Genomic DNA, 16,698 nt, shown 5'->3' with positions numbered 1-16,698 from the left:
TATTGAACCTATGGCATATGATCATTGTAGTAGAAAAAGTTGAAACGGAAAAGAGCGAAAATCAAATTACCCATGGCATTCTCTTCCCATATTCCATGGCAGAATTAGCCCATAGATTAGTAAATGGTAATGCATGCAACAAAAAATATGCTGTATCACTTTATGTAAACATCTGCTTTCATCATGCAAAATGCCTACAAAACTGTGACAATATTTTCTTCTAATAGCATAGTTTTACATCAGCTCGGTTACAGAAACTGTTAAACCAAAATCCATGATTTTGCAAGTAGAAGATACTCTAAAATTCTTGAAAGATTTCCAGCATAAATATTCCAAAGCCCAACAAAGCTAATTCGTTTTCTAAAAACTAAACTATGTAGGCTTATTCCTTGCTGTGGTTCCTTGTTCTTTTGATGATAGAAGAGAAAAGACCGGTTTTTGGAGGAGGTCCCATCAACATGGGGGCTTGGTTCTTGTGAGTAATTTTTATCTGGGAGAAGAAAGAAGAAAAAGAGTTATCCCTTGAGATAGTTCAGTTTCAAGTATCTGAGATGCCTGGATTTTCTTTATATGTGACTTCCAAACCTTCTTCATTTAATCAAAGATGAAAGGAAAATACATATATTTTTTATGAATGTTGTTACATATGAAGTAAACCAATCTATGTGTAATAATTGTTTCCACAAATACTTGAAATTATACATACAATCAGTATTAAAAATCATATGCAATAAAATACATGCCAATATGTGATTTTACTTTTTGAGTGTGGGATTTATTGCTTGGTGTTGAATATTTTACATATCTACAAGATGAATAAGAATTAAAAAATTGGAAAGGACATACATTCTGACAGACCAAGCTGTTGCCTATTATTAAGATATAAGCTATGTCTTTTTATGCTTCACTTACACATCTAATCAAGCTGTACTTCTCTTTTAACACATGAAACTGCTTAATTTCAAAATAACCATTATGAACGAAAGTCAAAAGTTAATACACAAAAAAGGTCAAAAAAGATGAACTAGTATTCTAATTTGTTAATTAATTGTTAATAGAATAGACTCAAATATTGCAAAGCCTATTTAAAACACTTTGTAAGACTGCTCTAAAGCCACCCGTTTTGATTTCTTTGATATAAAACTACGAATCACCTTAAACGAGACAACCTTAAAGTAGATTATGTCTGCAATTTTCTCTAATTCAAGTCTAAATTAGAGAAGACATTTTATGAATGTATGCTATGCTCAAAGCTAATTGAAAGCAATTATCAAAGTGGCATTTTGTCTGTGACTTTAAGATACATTGTAAGATAATAAATGATTCTCATTATGTAATAAAAAGGTCACATCTTGCCTTTGGGCTAGAGACGCTAAGAGTTTTTCAAAAGCAATCCGAGACATTTTCTTTAGTGAACTACGACTAATACAAGAACCATCACTTATTAAATATCAGTTGTCACCTGCATAGTACCCACATCAGAGATGGGTATTTCTTTCAAAAAGAAACACCACCTCATTAAAAACTGGAAAAATATATCTCTTAAAGTGCATACCTGACATTTTCAAGTTAAAATGAATATCCTTCACTTGTCATTCTCTAATAGTAATGAAACAAAAAAATGTATGTCACGTGGAGAGGCTCATTAAAATATAGATCAGGACATTTCTTGGGGTGGAAATTTACTTTACAGTATAAGAAGACAGAAACATAAAAATCTCAACAGAATGAGTGGGTTAGTTTAACTCTATTAGAGCCTTTGCTTTACTCTCTAAATGCTCATTTCCATGCCACCTTAGTTCATTAGTCTCAAATTTCATACGTGACCTCTTTTTGTCAACATTGTTCATTAGTATCAAATTTAGCATACAGGGTTTTTTTTGGCAACCTAGATTAATTTCATATGGATAATAATAACTCTCACTTTCAAAGACTGGCATCAACATATTTTCTCACAAGAAATTCTGCTTCAGGCACCACTTTGGAAGCCAAATCTTTAGTTGGGTTAAATTGGCATTATTCCATTGATGTCACTTTATACCAGCTGATGACCTGGTCCTGGAAAATCTTCTCAAGAATTTTTGTAACTTTCACATGCTTCAGAAGACATATTTAGGGGTTCAGGAACAGTGATGAAATCAACCTGATCCTGAGGTTCAATACATGAAATAATCTGCAGTTGCTGTGAGTGAATTCTTCGAGAGTCATAAGGGTTCAGCTTATTGCAAGATTTGGCCATGATGTGGCAGTAGGAATGGACTCAAAGTTTCCTTTCACAGGTAAATCACAGTAATTCCATCTTAAAATAAATAAAAGAGCAAAGCTCAAAAGATAGCTTTAGTATGAAGAGGTGAGGTAATCCTGAGACCCCATACAGATTGCATGTTGGATTGGGGCTGTTCAATGCTGCTGAGGATGAATGCAGTTACATATTGAGAAAATGTTTATCATTTGTAATGTTCTTTTTTGGCTTAAGCCATCAGTTTCAGAGACCATGACCTCTTCAGTATGTTGTATCCTATCGCTGAGATCAGCTAAGATGCCTGAACATGATTAACTCATGCGCATGGGGATGGAGTCCTATATTCTCCAAGACATATTTTCAACTATTATAAATTGACACGATTTCAGTGGTGTAAAATATATTTTATGTTCTGAAAGTACAAAAATAAAGTGTAAACTTAAATTATATTTTTTTACTTATGCATGGTAGTGTATGTTAACATTGCATTGCTTAACAATGATTCCTTAACAATGCTTAACCATTGATTCCTTATTTTCCTGCTGAAAGAAAAAAAGACTAAAAAATCTTGGTTTTGGGTCATAAAAAGAGATCAGTATGTTTGTAATACACACTGGACCATTGCACTGCCTTGCCTGAAATAGGCTAATTTTGTCTTTCTCAAGACTTTCAGGCACTGCATTTCTGCCCTGGACTCTCACCAAGAAGGCCAATGGCATCCTGGGGTGTATTAGAAGGGGTGTGGTTAGCAGGTCGAGAGAGGTTCTCCTCCCCCTCTACTCTGCCCTGGTGAGGCCGCATCTGGAATATTGTGTCCAGTTCTGGGCCCCTCAGTTCAAAAAGGACAGGGAACTGCTAGAGAGAGTCCAGCGCAGAGCCACGAAGATGATTAAGGGAGTGGAACATCTCCCTTATGAGGAGAGGCTGAGGGAGCTGGGTCTGTTTAGCTTAGAGAAGAGGAGACTGAGGGGTGACCTCATTAATGTTTATAAATATGTAAAGGGCAAGTGTCATGAGGATGGAGCCAGGCTCTTCTCAGTGACATCCCTTGACAGGACAAGGGGCAACGGGTGCAAGCTGGAACACAGGAGGTTCCACATAAATATGAGGAAAACTTCTTTACGGTGAGGGTGATCCGAACACTGGAACAGGCTGCCCAGAGAGGTTGTGGAGTCTCCTTCTCTGGAGACATTCAAAACCCGCCTGGACGCGTTCCTGTGTGATATGGTCTAGGCAATCCTGCTCTGGCAGGGGGATTGGACTAGATGATCTTTTGAGGTCCCTTCCAATCCCTAACAATCTGTGATTCTGTGATTCTGTGATTCTGCTTCTATTTTCATACTTGCAGCACTGCCAGAGTTGATGCTGGGAGTTTGGGTGACAAGTGACAGCATACACTTCGAGATGGGAAGCAGCACTAAGGGTCTCAGAAATAGAAATAGTGGTGTAGGTCAACGTAGGACTGAACACTGAAAGTGCTGTATGGGAGACTGAAGTGGACAAAAAAAAAAAAAGAGAGAAAAATCTTTAATTATAAGCAACCAAGATTTAGTTTAATTAAAAATAAAGAAATCGCTACTTATAGCTGTATATATATTCTGTGTGCATGCACATGGAGTGTCTAAAGAATAACTTCTACTGTTCAGTTTCTCTCTTTCATTCAGTGAGCAACCTCATTTCTTTTTTAGTAGAAGCAGAATTATAAAAGCTGTAAATGAGACCTATTGTTTTTTTTTGTTTTCATTTCTCCTAGGTGAATCTGTGATTTACACACACATGATAAAAAGAGATTGCTCTGAAAAAAAAACCCAAAAGCTCAAACTCTAACCTGACATATTTTTAGCCACTGATAATACCCTGACAAACATACTCATAAAAATACTATGGAATTCTGAAAAATAATTGTTGAGATCACTTACTCAGCTTTACTGAAAATATATAATAACTTACAGAAAATATGGAGGACATTTTAAACATTCCAGTTCTGTTTAATATCTTTATTAGTATCTTAATATCTTTATCTTTATTAGATATTAGGATGAGGGGATGAAGCGCACCCTCAGTAAATTTGCAGATGACACCAAGTTAGGCAGGAGTGTTGAACTCCTTGAGGGAAGGAAGGCCCTACAGAGGGATACGGACAGGATGGATTGATGGGCCAAGGCTAACTGTATGAGGTTCAACAAGGCCAAGTGTCGGGACCTGCACTTGTGTCACAACAACCCCATGCAATGCTACAGGCTTGGGGAAGAGTGGCTGGAAAGCTGCCTGGCGGAAAAGGACCTGGGGGTGTTGGTTGACAGGGGGCTGAATATTATTTAGCAGTGTGCCCAGGTGGCCAAGAAGGCCAGCAGCATCCTGGCTTGTATCAGAAATAGTGTGGCCAGCAGGACTAGGGAAGTGATTGTCCCCCTGTACTTGGCACTGGTGAGGCCGCACCTTGAATACTGTGTTCAGTTTTGGGCCCCACACTACAAGAAAGACATTGAGGTGCTGGAGCAAGTCCCAATAAGGGCAACGAAGCTGGTGAAGCATCTAGAGCACAAGTCCTATGAGGAGCGGCTGAGGGAACTGGGGTTGTCTAGTCTGGAGAAAAGGAGGCTCAGGGGAGACCTTATTGCTCTCTACAACTACCTGAAAGGAGGTTGTAGTGAGGTGGGTGTCCAGTCTCTTTCCCAAACAACAAATGATAGATGAGAGGAAAAGGCCTTAAGTTGCGCCAGGAGACGTTTAGATTGGATTATGAGGAAAATTTCTTCACCAAAAGGTTTGTCAAGCATTGGAACAGGCTGCCCAGGGAAGTGGTGGAGTCACCATCCCTGGAGGTATTTAAAAGACATGTAGATGTGGTGCTTAGGGACATGGTTTAGTGGTGGATTTAGCAGTGCTAGCTTAACAGTTGGACTTGATGATCTTAAAGGTCTTTTCCAACCAAAATGATTCTATGATTTTATAAATTAGAGGAGTGCCTGAAGTGCTGCTGGAGAAAAAAACTTCTATTTGGCATATTTAGCACAAATTTATATTTAAAAATAGGCAAAATGAGGTAATAACAAAATTCCATTTAAGGGGAAAGTAAATAGCCACATGAATTGCTAAGATATCATGCATTTTTTGTAAGCCCAATACACAACAGTATAGGGTAAAGTCAAACTTATGAAGCCAATGGAAAAACTCTCATTCACTAACTGAAGCCAAGATTTTAACCTATGAGTTCATGATCACAGAAATTTAAAGGGCTGGTATCTAGTAAATAGGTTTAGCAGAAAAATACTGCATTTGCAATTTAAAAATCACCTTTCCAGTATTAGAAAGTGCATTCAATGATATATTCATGCAAAAGATCACCAGATCTAATTAAAAAAGTGCATAATTCTTAGATGAAGAGATGGTAATTGCTCCCTATTTGTTGATAGCAAATTTTCTGATAAAGGAGAACCTTGAATTTGTGATATTAAAGATATTTATAAATGCATAAACCAGACATTTATTTGTTCCAGGAGCAGGTCAGAGTTTCAAAATATGCCTTGAAGCCACATTAATACAATGAATCCACTATATGAAAAACAGTGAGCATCCATAATTTTAGTGTGATAACTATATGTTTTAGGTCAGTTAGTTTTGCTTTCATGTTCTCTCAGAATGCCTAAATATTTACTATTAACACAGAACATGGTGCTATAAATACAGGTACTAACTACAATGCTAAATGACAATAGAAAAGTGGAAACAGAGATAATCAACTCTGCTCATAATATTTCAATTAATGTTAAAGAAAGAAACCCTGTATTTTAAGGACACAGGGAAAAAACTGACAGAAAAAACTTCTCAAGTTGGATCTGTTAGCTTACAGTCACTTTGTTCCATGCTATCAACAAGGTTTGGATGTTGGTAGTTTTGAGGTACAGTCTATGTGCCCATATGCTGTTCCCCTTGCAGGAAATGGAGGGATGCGACACATCTGTATCACAGGAGTACCAAATACTTTTATCTTCCCATAGGTGATCAAGAGCTGTACTAGGTATCATGATATGAATAAGACCTATAGAATGTAGGCAGTGCTAAACAAAATTAACTTGTGAATTGCATTATATGGCATTTGGTCAAAACCTCTTCAGATCTAGACCAGTTGTTTTAAATATAGAGTCATGCAACACATCTTTTAAATAGATTTCTTAACAATATTATTGTGCAAAGTGCAATCAAATCTAATCAGTTTGGCATTAATTAAACTCTAATAATATACTGTAGTCTCTCTCCTAAGTAGTGTGATCCGTTTCCCCTTCACACAGGTAGATTGGAAAACATTATGGTGTCATCATAATTTTTAAACATACTGAGAAAATGACAGAGCTGCAAAATTAAAATAAATGATTAATGGCATTTTTTTCATGTTTTGTACTAATAGGTATCACTGAGGTTTTAAATTAATAGAGCTGTCAAGCTCAGGGTTGTTACAGATCCTGTGCAGGACTAAAATGGAAATTATGTCTTCCACAGACACCTAAAGATGACACTTTGGAATATTTTAAATTTTAATTAGTAGGTGCAATTGTTTTTCCTCCCTCCTCCCTAAACCTTCTGCAAATTAATTGGCAATTAGTCACAACTAATTCTCTTCTTAACAATCTGAACTAGAAAGAAAGGTGAATTACATGTTAGAGTATTTGTCTGGGGTGCAGAAAGCACACATGCAGTAAATTGCTTTGTCAATTACAAAAACTATTGTTGTAAAATTAAGAAAAAAGATGCATAGGTAAACAAAACTAATTAATGTGCAGTATACGTGTGAGCACAAAAAAATAAAGCTGCAAAATAAAACAAACTTTAGTATAACACCAAAAACTTTTTCTAGTAATTGACTTCCATTTATGGATTAGCTATGTAATAATTGTCTAATATTCTACTAAAATTAGCCACCATATCTAGGACCCAGTACCTCTTTGCTCTAAAGAAGCAGACACATAAGTTTAAATTCTCCCTTTATAAACAACTGACAAGAAAACATTACTACATTCAGTGACATGGAAATAAGATATTTCACAGATAGAGTCTAGAACATAGCTGCAGCTTCTTCATGCGATCTATGGGGTGATGGAGCAAATGGATCTACATGAAAGCGAATCTGTGACTCTCTTTTAGTTTTCTCACCCAGCCCTGCCATACAGTGATTACTAGTAAAAGTGTTCTTTTTTTTTGTTTTAGCTCTTGTTTCTCTCTGGATTTAAGTACAAAGGTAGAACTTCACTAGGACCTCTCTGCTCAGGCTCATCACATCTCTAGCGACTAAAGGAAAGGCTAGAGAGGAACCATTCATTTATTCATTCAAAACTTATTTTTAAGGTGCATTCAAATTACAATAGTTTGAAATATTATTTCTGAGTTTCATTATTAAATGGCTTACTGCAAGTATTCCTATCAGTAAATAATTCTAAAAATACTACGTGTTTCCAACGTCTATGAAACTATATTTCTGGCAATCCATTAGGTGGGTTCTGACTATGGATTTTCATTTTCTTTCTTTCATTTAGGCAATATTCTTGCATCTTCTATAGACATTTCTGTCTTCTACTTTTAATCTAATATGTTGCTAGCAGCTTGACACTCTTTCAGATATGATGCCAGAGAAGTCAGGAATAGATGAAAGAACTGAAATCACAGTTATTTCTAATTAAGATGGAATATTCGTATGGATTTTTTCAAAACAATGCTAATAATTTATGTAGCTAAATTGAAAGATTACTTTTCTTAAAAAAATCCTGATGGCTAAAGCTAGAAGTTTATTGAATTAACTTGAGAGTCTTTGAAGTTTCATTACTATTAATGACCTGTTTGGAGATCAGGTGAAACCATAGATATCTTTCATGTTACTATATTTGTCTAGGAGAGCTCTGATAGAATTTCCTCTTCAGCTAATCAGACGAGATGTTTAACATAACATTAACATTATCATCTTTCCTTCTCTCAAAGACTCCTCTATACAAATCAGTAAAAACAATACAATTTGGTGTTCAGATTCTGCATCTTATTATACCAGAGCAGAGTGACTTTGTCAAACACTGCAGTCTGCATGTGTTCAACATACTGACTGAATAATTCTGGATGACAGATCTTTAGACCAAGCCACTCACATTTTTAAGTATGCACCAGACCTTACAGGAACACACTCCTGCTCTTGTCTAGGGATGCTAGGTGCGTGTGCAATAGAAGATCATAAAAGATGTTAAAAGAAGCACAGGATGATTTCTTTAGTACTAAAACTGATAGCAGGAATGAAATATCACAGATAACAGCTTCTGGGGAATCACTGCATTGTGTATTGCATCCCACAGTATTTTCTGAGCGTCCACACTGTAATTTTGGGGGAACATGATCTCTATATGCATGAGACAGGACAGCTGTCAGCAACTCGTGCTACTTCTGTAAAACTTTTTTTCAAGTCAGAAAGGAGAAGTAGAAAAGATAAACTTGTTGATTCCTTCAACAGGAAACAAACTTCCAAGCCTGCGTGTGCAGCCTGCATCCCATACGTAACAGGGGTTTGATGCAGAACTTGTTTTCCATAATATGCATAACGGAATAGCAGGAGAATGTTGATCAGGTTGAACTCGATTTATCGAAAAATCATTTGCAAAATACTCTAATTTGTATCAAAATTTGAAGCAGAAACAGAGGAGGACTTCTGAGCTTAAGAACTTGCACCTTGAGCCACGGTTGATTCAATACCTGCTGATCGTATGAATTTCTCTCTCATTCAGTCTCTGCAAATTTTATAGGTCAGTCCATAAAACTACTGAACTTAGATGACACTGAAGTTCCTGAGATGACCATACCAAAATAAAACATGCGTTATTTCAGCTTTCTAAAAGACAGTTGGAGAAGGAGGGATAGCTGTCTTTTTTTTTTTTAACAATAGCTTTCTGGCTGGAGCACCAAAGAATCAAATACCTGAGGCTCAGCTGCTGTGACTAACTGATGTACATGATCTGTGCAGTAGAACAACGTGCAGGAGTCTCTCCCCTAGAGCTAGTGAGACGGCACATCCTAGCAGGACAGTACTGTGTGGAGACAGTAGCTTCTGTCCTTAAAGCCGTACAGCTAGTAAACTAATAAGTGCCTTCCCTCAGCAACCTAATGTGAAACAAAGAGGTAGCATGGGAATGTCCCCCCATGTCCAAGTGCATGATGTAGGAGTGTCAGTATCTTTGTATATGAGCCCCAGTTCCTTGTAAGAGCTGGGAAAGAAATTTCCTAAGAGGGGAAATAAAAGGAAAACCAAACTCTCATATGTTTCCTAAGGAACTAAACTCATCGATTTCTTTATCTGATCATCACATTTTCTCCATTTAAAAATGCATCATTAATCATTTGCTTTCAGGTAATCTGGGGAGAAAACTGCAGTTTTGCTTCTAGAGAACACAAAAGATCATTATTCTTATATTTGTCTCCTCATACATTTTTTCTGAAATTTGAGATCTTGCAGGTTCAAATAATTGGCTACATGGTTGGCTACACGTAAGAATTTATTTTATGGTTTTTTTCAGACTCTGGTTTTGTATACACGTCACTGAGATGTCATCCTGATACTTATGTAACCAAACACATTTTGGCTTCCAACAAAGACCCCTCTGAAGCATACACTTGAAATCAAATCTTAAACTTCAGTTAAGAGAAAGCTAACACCCACCTTTGTCATTGTCTCAGGAGAAATTCCTAGCTACTTTCAGAGACTTCAAGGAAAAACTGTAGAGGAGTTAGAATTAGGGGGGAGGGGAGAGGTTGGACCATACTTTTTTTCCTTTGCAAGATGTAGAAAACAGAGCGGGGTAGATGTACAATAATGCAAGGAGCAATTGCAATAAATATGTTAAGCTCCCTAGCAGAGAAAAAACATTTACTGAAAAATGAATAATACAACTTAATAATTCTATATCTAAATTCATAGAGGTGCAATAGTTTAGCCAAATAGTTCCTGTATTTTCTTCTCAGAGGAAATAAATACATTCAACAGTATGGTTTTCTTATGTAACACAAAGTCTATTCTCTTAACAAAGGTATAGTAAAAAGGATGGGTTCCACACAAAAGTGTATGCCATTTCTATCCCCTTTAAAATGGTACTTCAACTGGACAGCAGTAATTATCAGTAATAATTTACTGTTTCCTCAAGGCAGTAATTGAAATGAAAGAACTGTCTCTTTTTCCAGGTTTGTCCTCAATCGTGTAGGCAGCTTCTGCTAGCATTATCTATCAGATAGCAGAGATTTTGCACAGAGCAAGCAATCAAGACAAAAAAAGCACATGCTATTGCCAGCATCCTTTCATAAGTTCTCGTCTGTAATCTGGCAACTGAAAAATTATGTCTTTTTCTTGAACAAGTAAATGCTGGGTTGAGTACTGTTGCTCTGTGCTGAGCCATAGCTGTAGAAGACCGTGTTCGGTCGGGGGGCTATGATTTAGTGGCAATTACAGAGACTTGGTGGGACACCTCGCATGACTGGAATGTGGTCATGGATGGCTATGTCCTCCTGTTCAGGAAAGACAGGCCACTAAGGACAGGTGGTGGAGTTGCTCTTTATGTGAGTGAGCAGCTAGAATGTATTGAGTTCTGTCCAGGGGGGGATCAGGAGCGAGTTGAGAGTTTGTGGGTGCGAATTAAGGGGCAGGCTGGCAGGGGTGATACTGTTGTGGGTGTCTATTACAGGCCACCGGATCAGGATGAGGAGGGTGATGAGGCCTTCTACAGGCAGCTGAGAGCAGTCTCGCAATTACAGGGCCTGGTTGTCATGGGGGATTTCAACTACCCTGATATTTGCTGGGAGGCCTACTCAGCCAGCCATCCTCAGTCCAGGAGGTTCCTCCAGTGCATTGATGATAACTTTCTGATGCAAATGGTGGATGAGGCAACTAGGAGAGGACCGCTGCTGGATCTTGTTCTCGCTAACAAGGAGGGTCTGGTTGAAGCGGTGAAGGTTGAGGGCAGTCTTGGTTGTAGTGACCATAAGATGGTGGAGTTCAGGATCTCATGTGGCAGGAACAGAATAGCTAGCAGAATCACAACCCTGGACTTCAGGAGGGCCAACTTTGGCCTTTTCAAGCAATTGCTAGGGGAAATCCCATGGGACAGGGTACTAGAAGGTAAGGGGGCTCAAGATAGTTGGTTAGTATTCAAGGACTGCTTCTTCCGAGCTCAAGATCAGAGCATCCCAGAAGGTAGGAAGTCAAGAAAGGGTACCAGGAGACCTGCATGGTTAAACAGGGAACTGCTGGACAAACTCAAGTGGAAAAAGAGGGTGTACAGATCATGGAAGGAGGGGCTGGCCACTTGGGAGGAATATAAGTCTGTTGTCAGAGGATGTAGGGAGGCAACTAGGAAAGCTAAGGCCTCCTTGGAATTAAACCTTGCAAGAGAGGTCAAGGACAACAGAAAGGGCTTCTTCAAATACATTGCAGATAAAACCAACACTAGAGGCAATGTAGGCCCCTCTGATGAATGAGGTGGGGGCCCTGGAGACAGAGGATAAAAAGAAGGCGGAGTTACTGAATGCCTTCTTTGCCTCTGTCTATACTGCTGGAGGCTGTCCTGAGGAGCCCCGGACCCCTGCGGCCTCAGAAGAAGTCAGGATAGAGGAGGAATCTGCCTTGGTTGATGAGGGCTGGGTCAGGGACCAATTAAGCAATCTGGACGTCCATAAATCCGTGGGCCCTGATGGGATGCACCCGCGGGTGCTGAGGGAGCTGGCGGAAGTCATTGCTAGGCCACTCTCCATCATCTTTGATAAGTCGTGGGCAACGGGAGAGGTGCCTGAGGACTGGAGGAAAGCGAATGTCACTCCAGTCTTCAAAAAGGGCAAGAAGGAGGACCCGGGTAACTATAGACCGGTCAGCCTCACCTCCATCCCCGGAAAGGTGATGGAACAACTTGTCCTTGGTGCTGTCTCTAGGCACATCAAGGATAGGGGGATCATTAGGGGCACTCAGCATGGCTTCACCAAGGGGAAGTCATGCTTAACCAACTTGATAGCCTTTTATGAGGACATAACCCGGTGGGTAGATGATGGTAAAGCTGTGGATGTGGTCTATCTCGATTTCAGTAAAGCGTTTGACATGGTCTCCCACAGCATCCTTGCAGCTAAACTGAGGAAGTGTGGTCTGGATGATTGGGTAGTGAGGTGGATTGTGAACTGGCTGAAGGAAAGAAGCCAGAGAGTGGTGGTCAATGGGACAGAGTCCAGTTGGAGGCCTGTGTCTAGCGGAGTCCCTCAAGGGTCGGTACTGGGACCAGTTCTCTTCAATATATTCATTAATGACTTGGATGAGGGAATAGAGTGCGCTGTCAGCAAGTTCGCTGATGACACCAAACTGGGAGGAGTGGCTGACACACCGGAAGGCTGCGCAGCCATTCAGAGAGACCTAGACAGGCTGGAGAGTTGGGCGGGGAGAAATTTAATGAAATATAACAAGGGCAAGTGTAGAGTCCTGCATCTGGGCAAGAACAACCCCAGGTATGAGTACAAGTTGGGGACAGACCTGTTGGAGAGCAGCGTAGGGGAAAGGGACCTGGGGGTCCTAGTGGACAGCAGGATGACCATGAGCCAGCAATGTGCCCTTGTGGCCAAGAAGGCCAATGGCATCCTGGGATGTATTAGAAGGGGTGTGGTTAGCAGGTCAAGAGAGGTTCTCCTCCCCCTCTACTCTGCCCTGGTGAGGCCGCATCTGGAATATTGTGTCCAGTTCTGGGCCCCTCAGTTCAAGAAGGACAGGGAACTGCTAGGGAGAGTCCAGCACAGAGCCACGAAGATGATTAAGGGGGTGGAACATCTCCCTTATGAGGAGAGGCTGAGGGAGCTGGGTCTCTTTAGCTTAGAGAAGAGGAGACTGAGGGGTGACCTCATTAATGTTTATAAATAAGTAAAGGGCAAGTGTCATGAGGATGGAGCCAGGCTCTTCTCAGTGACATCCCTTGACAGGACAAGGGGCAATGGGTGCAAGCTGGAACACAGGACGTTCCACATAAATATGAGGAAAAACTTCTTTACGGTGAGAGTAACTGAACACTGGAACAGGCTGCCCAGAGAGGTTGTGGAGTCTCCTTCTCTGGAGACATTCAAAACCCGCCTGGACACATTCCTGTGTGAGATGGTCTAGGTGGTCCTGCTCTGGCAGGGGGATTGGACTAGATGATCTTTTGAGGTCCCTTCCAATCCCTAACATTCTGTGATTCTGTGATTCTGTGATTCTGTGAAGAGGTAAAGATAATCATATCTCTTAACTCCAAAAGGTTTCCTGGAATAAATCTCGTGAAATCCCCACTGTTCTGCCTTCACACAGTGTGTGTTCACGTGGTTCTCCTCTCATTGCAGCATCTGAGCACTTACCATTGAGAATTAGAGTTCAGGCACTCTCCCTGCTGTTCAGCAGTACACTATGGTGTCTCTGACAAACATCAACTATGACAACCCTTTTATTTCATCCTAACCCATACAATATCAGCTGCCACACCTGTTAGCACCTTAGTGAAGGTGCTCCCTTTTACTTTTTTGTGTAATTTTACTACAGACATAAAGTTCATGAAAGAGATCCAGTACCCTGGTCTGGAGAATTACTCCCATCTGTAGTGGGTTTTCTTCCTTGTCACATTACTGTTTTGTCATACTTACAAGCTGCAAGGCTACAGCAATTCAGCTACTTAAAAACACAAGTCTTTGGGGAAACAGAATTAGTAAAATTGCATATTAAAACATGTTACTAAGACTATACTCAACAACAGAGCTTAAATTTCATCAACAACTTATCCAAATGCTCAGTTAGCCTCTATAATTTATCAGAGAGAGATGAAAATGGAGAGTTCTTAGAGCCACACGTTTCTTGTGTTATCTGTAAAAACAGTTACACAGAGAACCTCCTCTGAGCAAACTCCTCCCTGTTGTATCCTATCCTATCCTATCCTATCCTATCCTATCCTATCCTATCCTATCCTATCCTATCCTATCCTATCCGAATTTCTGTTTACCTGCCCTCATTTCATATCTATGGGCACTGAAACAAGAGACTAAATAATTTCCTTCATTTCTCCTTTAAACTGTAAGGATTTTTTAAATATGAATTCTGTTGTACAATTCAATCAGCATAGTCAAGATTTCAGCTTTCAATAAAATGACCTTGATATGAACTCTCAAAAGCACAATGAAAAATCTTCATAAATTTTTAAAGAATAATATGTTACTTTATACACTTTAACATCAAAACTAACCTTGGCTCTTCCTCAGAATAGAGACTATAAATCTGATACATCATCATAAACAAATGATCACATTGGGCAAATGGATGCTGGGACCGCACCCTTTGAGTATTTTCCAAACTTTTGAAATAAATGCCTTTTTATTCCACCCTAACCTGTGGGAAAAAACCAGCATGATAAATTGAAAATGCAGTGGGTGTTGAACTATATAATAACTGTGTGAAGATGTTACTTAAGTAAATTGAGTTAATGCTGATGGCAATGGTTGTCTTTTAAACTGAAAGATTCTATTTCTGTCATTGAAGAAGTGAAAGTAAATAAATCAGTTAATATTTCTGACTCTTGTAATTTTTGTTACTCATTAAAAAAGTTCCTAAATTTTTTGTTCAGCTCTCTTCCCAGAGTATCCCAGTACCCCCAGTATTCACAGTATCCTTACCGTGCAAGGGGTTTGCATCCAAGGTTCCCCATCTATCTGCATAGGCAGAGACTTGCTGGTCCTAAAGTGATACATTTCATAGTATAAGTAAAAGTAACTAGACAAATTGATAAATGTATTTATTAAGGAGAGATATAGGTGATGGCACATGCATATAATCCTGATTTACCCCTAAGCTTCTAAGTCTCTCCAGTATGACCCAACATGCTTACAAAAGTAACCTAGTCACTTAGTAGGCTTAGTATAATTTTCAACACACAAAGCAAAAACATTGCAAACATTCACACATTTTGCTAGTAATACGCAACTCTCTCATGGGAGAGTAGTCTGTAATTTGTGAAATAAAGAGTGAATTACTCAAGAACTTCGGGAATAAACCTTATTAACTGAAAAGACAAAGGAACCTCTGCTATTTTTTATAATTTAGACTGACTACTATAAAGGAAATAAGAAATAAATTTTAGCTCTCTCATCACCATTTATTAGAACCATAAAAGATGTATTTACGCTTGTGTTTAACTCTGGGTTAGATAGAGCACTCACATAACATGACAGTTGTACTATATTCAGAAGCTTTAACACATCATGTTATAAATTTAAATTGTTAGCAAAGGCGCGCTGATTTTAACATAAAGCTACAGCCAAACCTGTCTAGTTTTGGATACCACACTAAGAAAAATATAGACAAATAAGAAAACAAAAAAGAAAAAAGTATGATCTTTTTTGGGTCTTTTCCAACCCTGTATTTCTGCATTGTAATAGTTTGCATACAAGACTATTAGAAATAACATGGAATAGATAAATCTAATAATGGAAAAATGAGTCAACTGAGCACTCATGTTGGTCAATGGAAATTCTGGCTTGGACGTTATTTGAAAATGACTAACAGTTCATGGGATTATCCAATGTCATCTATGGCCATAAGTGGAGGAAGGGAAGAATGTTCAACAAGCTCTCACTTTATAGGTTTGGAAGGGTTCTGAATCTTTTACAGTTGTGGTCCTGCTGATGTGGGATTACAAAAATTATTTCTTGGTATCCAGAGAAGGTTGGAATGCCTCTGTGATCTTATTTCTCTTCCTCATCCACATGAGAGAGTACTTTTGAAGTCAACATCACCCAGTCCTTAAAAAAAGTCTCAAAAATATGCCAGGCGCTTTGGCAAATCCTGCTTATTTTCTAAAAGTTTTTATTGCTTTTCTTCTGTTTTATGCTCATTTTAAGCTTTGGAGGCTTATAATTGTATAGCTTATGATTTTATTAAGATTTTGGAAAATTCTTCCCGTGAAATTCTTCACTGAGGAAGAGCTGACCCTCTCTCTCTTTTCCAATCCTTATCTAATCCAAAAGTTAGAATAATTGTTTTCTCCTTGAGTCCTAATCCAAGTTTCCTCTATCATGAATGTTCTGGTCACTTTTAGCACGGTAAACAATAAAACACAACTAAATTAGTGTATTCTACCATTAGCGGCTTATACCAACACGTTTATTAATAGTGATTTGTCAGTGTTCAGTAAATAACAAATAAATTAAAAACAGAGCACTTTGACTTCTACAGATCAAAAAATGCTTTACAAATACTAATTACATGCTACTATTCCCTGGTGAGGTATGCATTATAAAAGGGTTAAAATGTGTCAAAGTAATGTTAAATGACTTTTTGCTCAAAATTGCGCAGAATGTATGTCAATAATAAACCCCAAAATGTTCATGCCTTACTCCGTCTGCTCCAACTGCTTGACAATATTACTTCATAGGATGAAATGACAGTAGAATAC

At 38.8% G+C, this 16,698-nt stretch overlaps 1 protein-coding gene across 6 annotated transcripts in view; it reads right to left on the bottom strand.

The window, feature by feature from the left end:
• Positions 1 to 382: 382 nt before the first annotated feature.
• Positions 383 to 16,698, bottom strand: part of DGKB (diacylglycerol kinase beta) — a 336,656-nt gene continuing 320,340 nt past the window's right edge. For all 6 annotated transcript variants that reach the window (XM_068404614.1, XM_068404612.1, XM_068404613.1 and 3 more), the window contains 2 exons: positions 14,921 to 14,981; positions 383 to 490 (listed from right to left, as the gene is read on the bottom strand). In XM_068404614.1, the coding sequence (XP_068260715.1) occupies positions 383 to 490; positions 14,921 to 14,981 (169 nt within the window). The remainder of the gene's footprint in view (positions 491 to 14,920; positions 14,982 to 16,698) is intronic.

This window comes from Nyctibius grandis, chromosome 7, assembly GCF_013368605.1.
Source record: "Nyctibius grandis isolate bNycGra1 chromosome 7, bNycGra1.pri, whole genome shotgun sequence".
NCBI classification, from domain to species: Eukaryota; Metazoa; Chordata; class Aves; order Nyctibiiformes; family Nyctibiidae; genus Nyctibius; species Nyctibius grandis.
The sequence above is the reverse complement of the archived record's forward strand: the minus strand, read 5'-3'. Positions and strand labels throughout refer to the sequence as shown.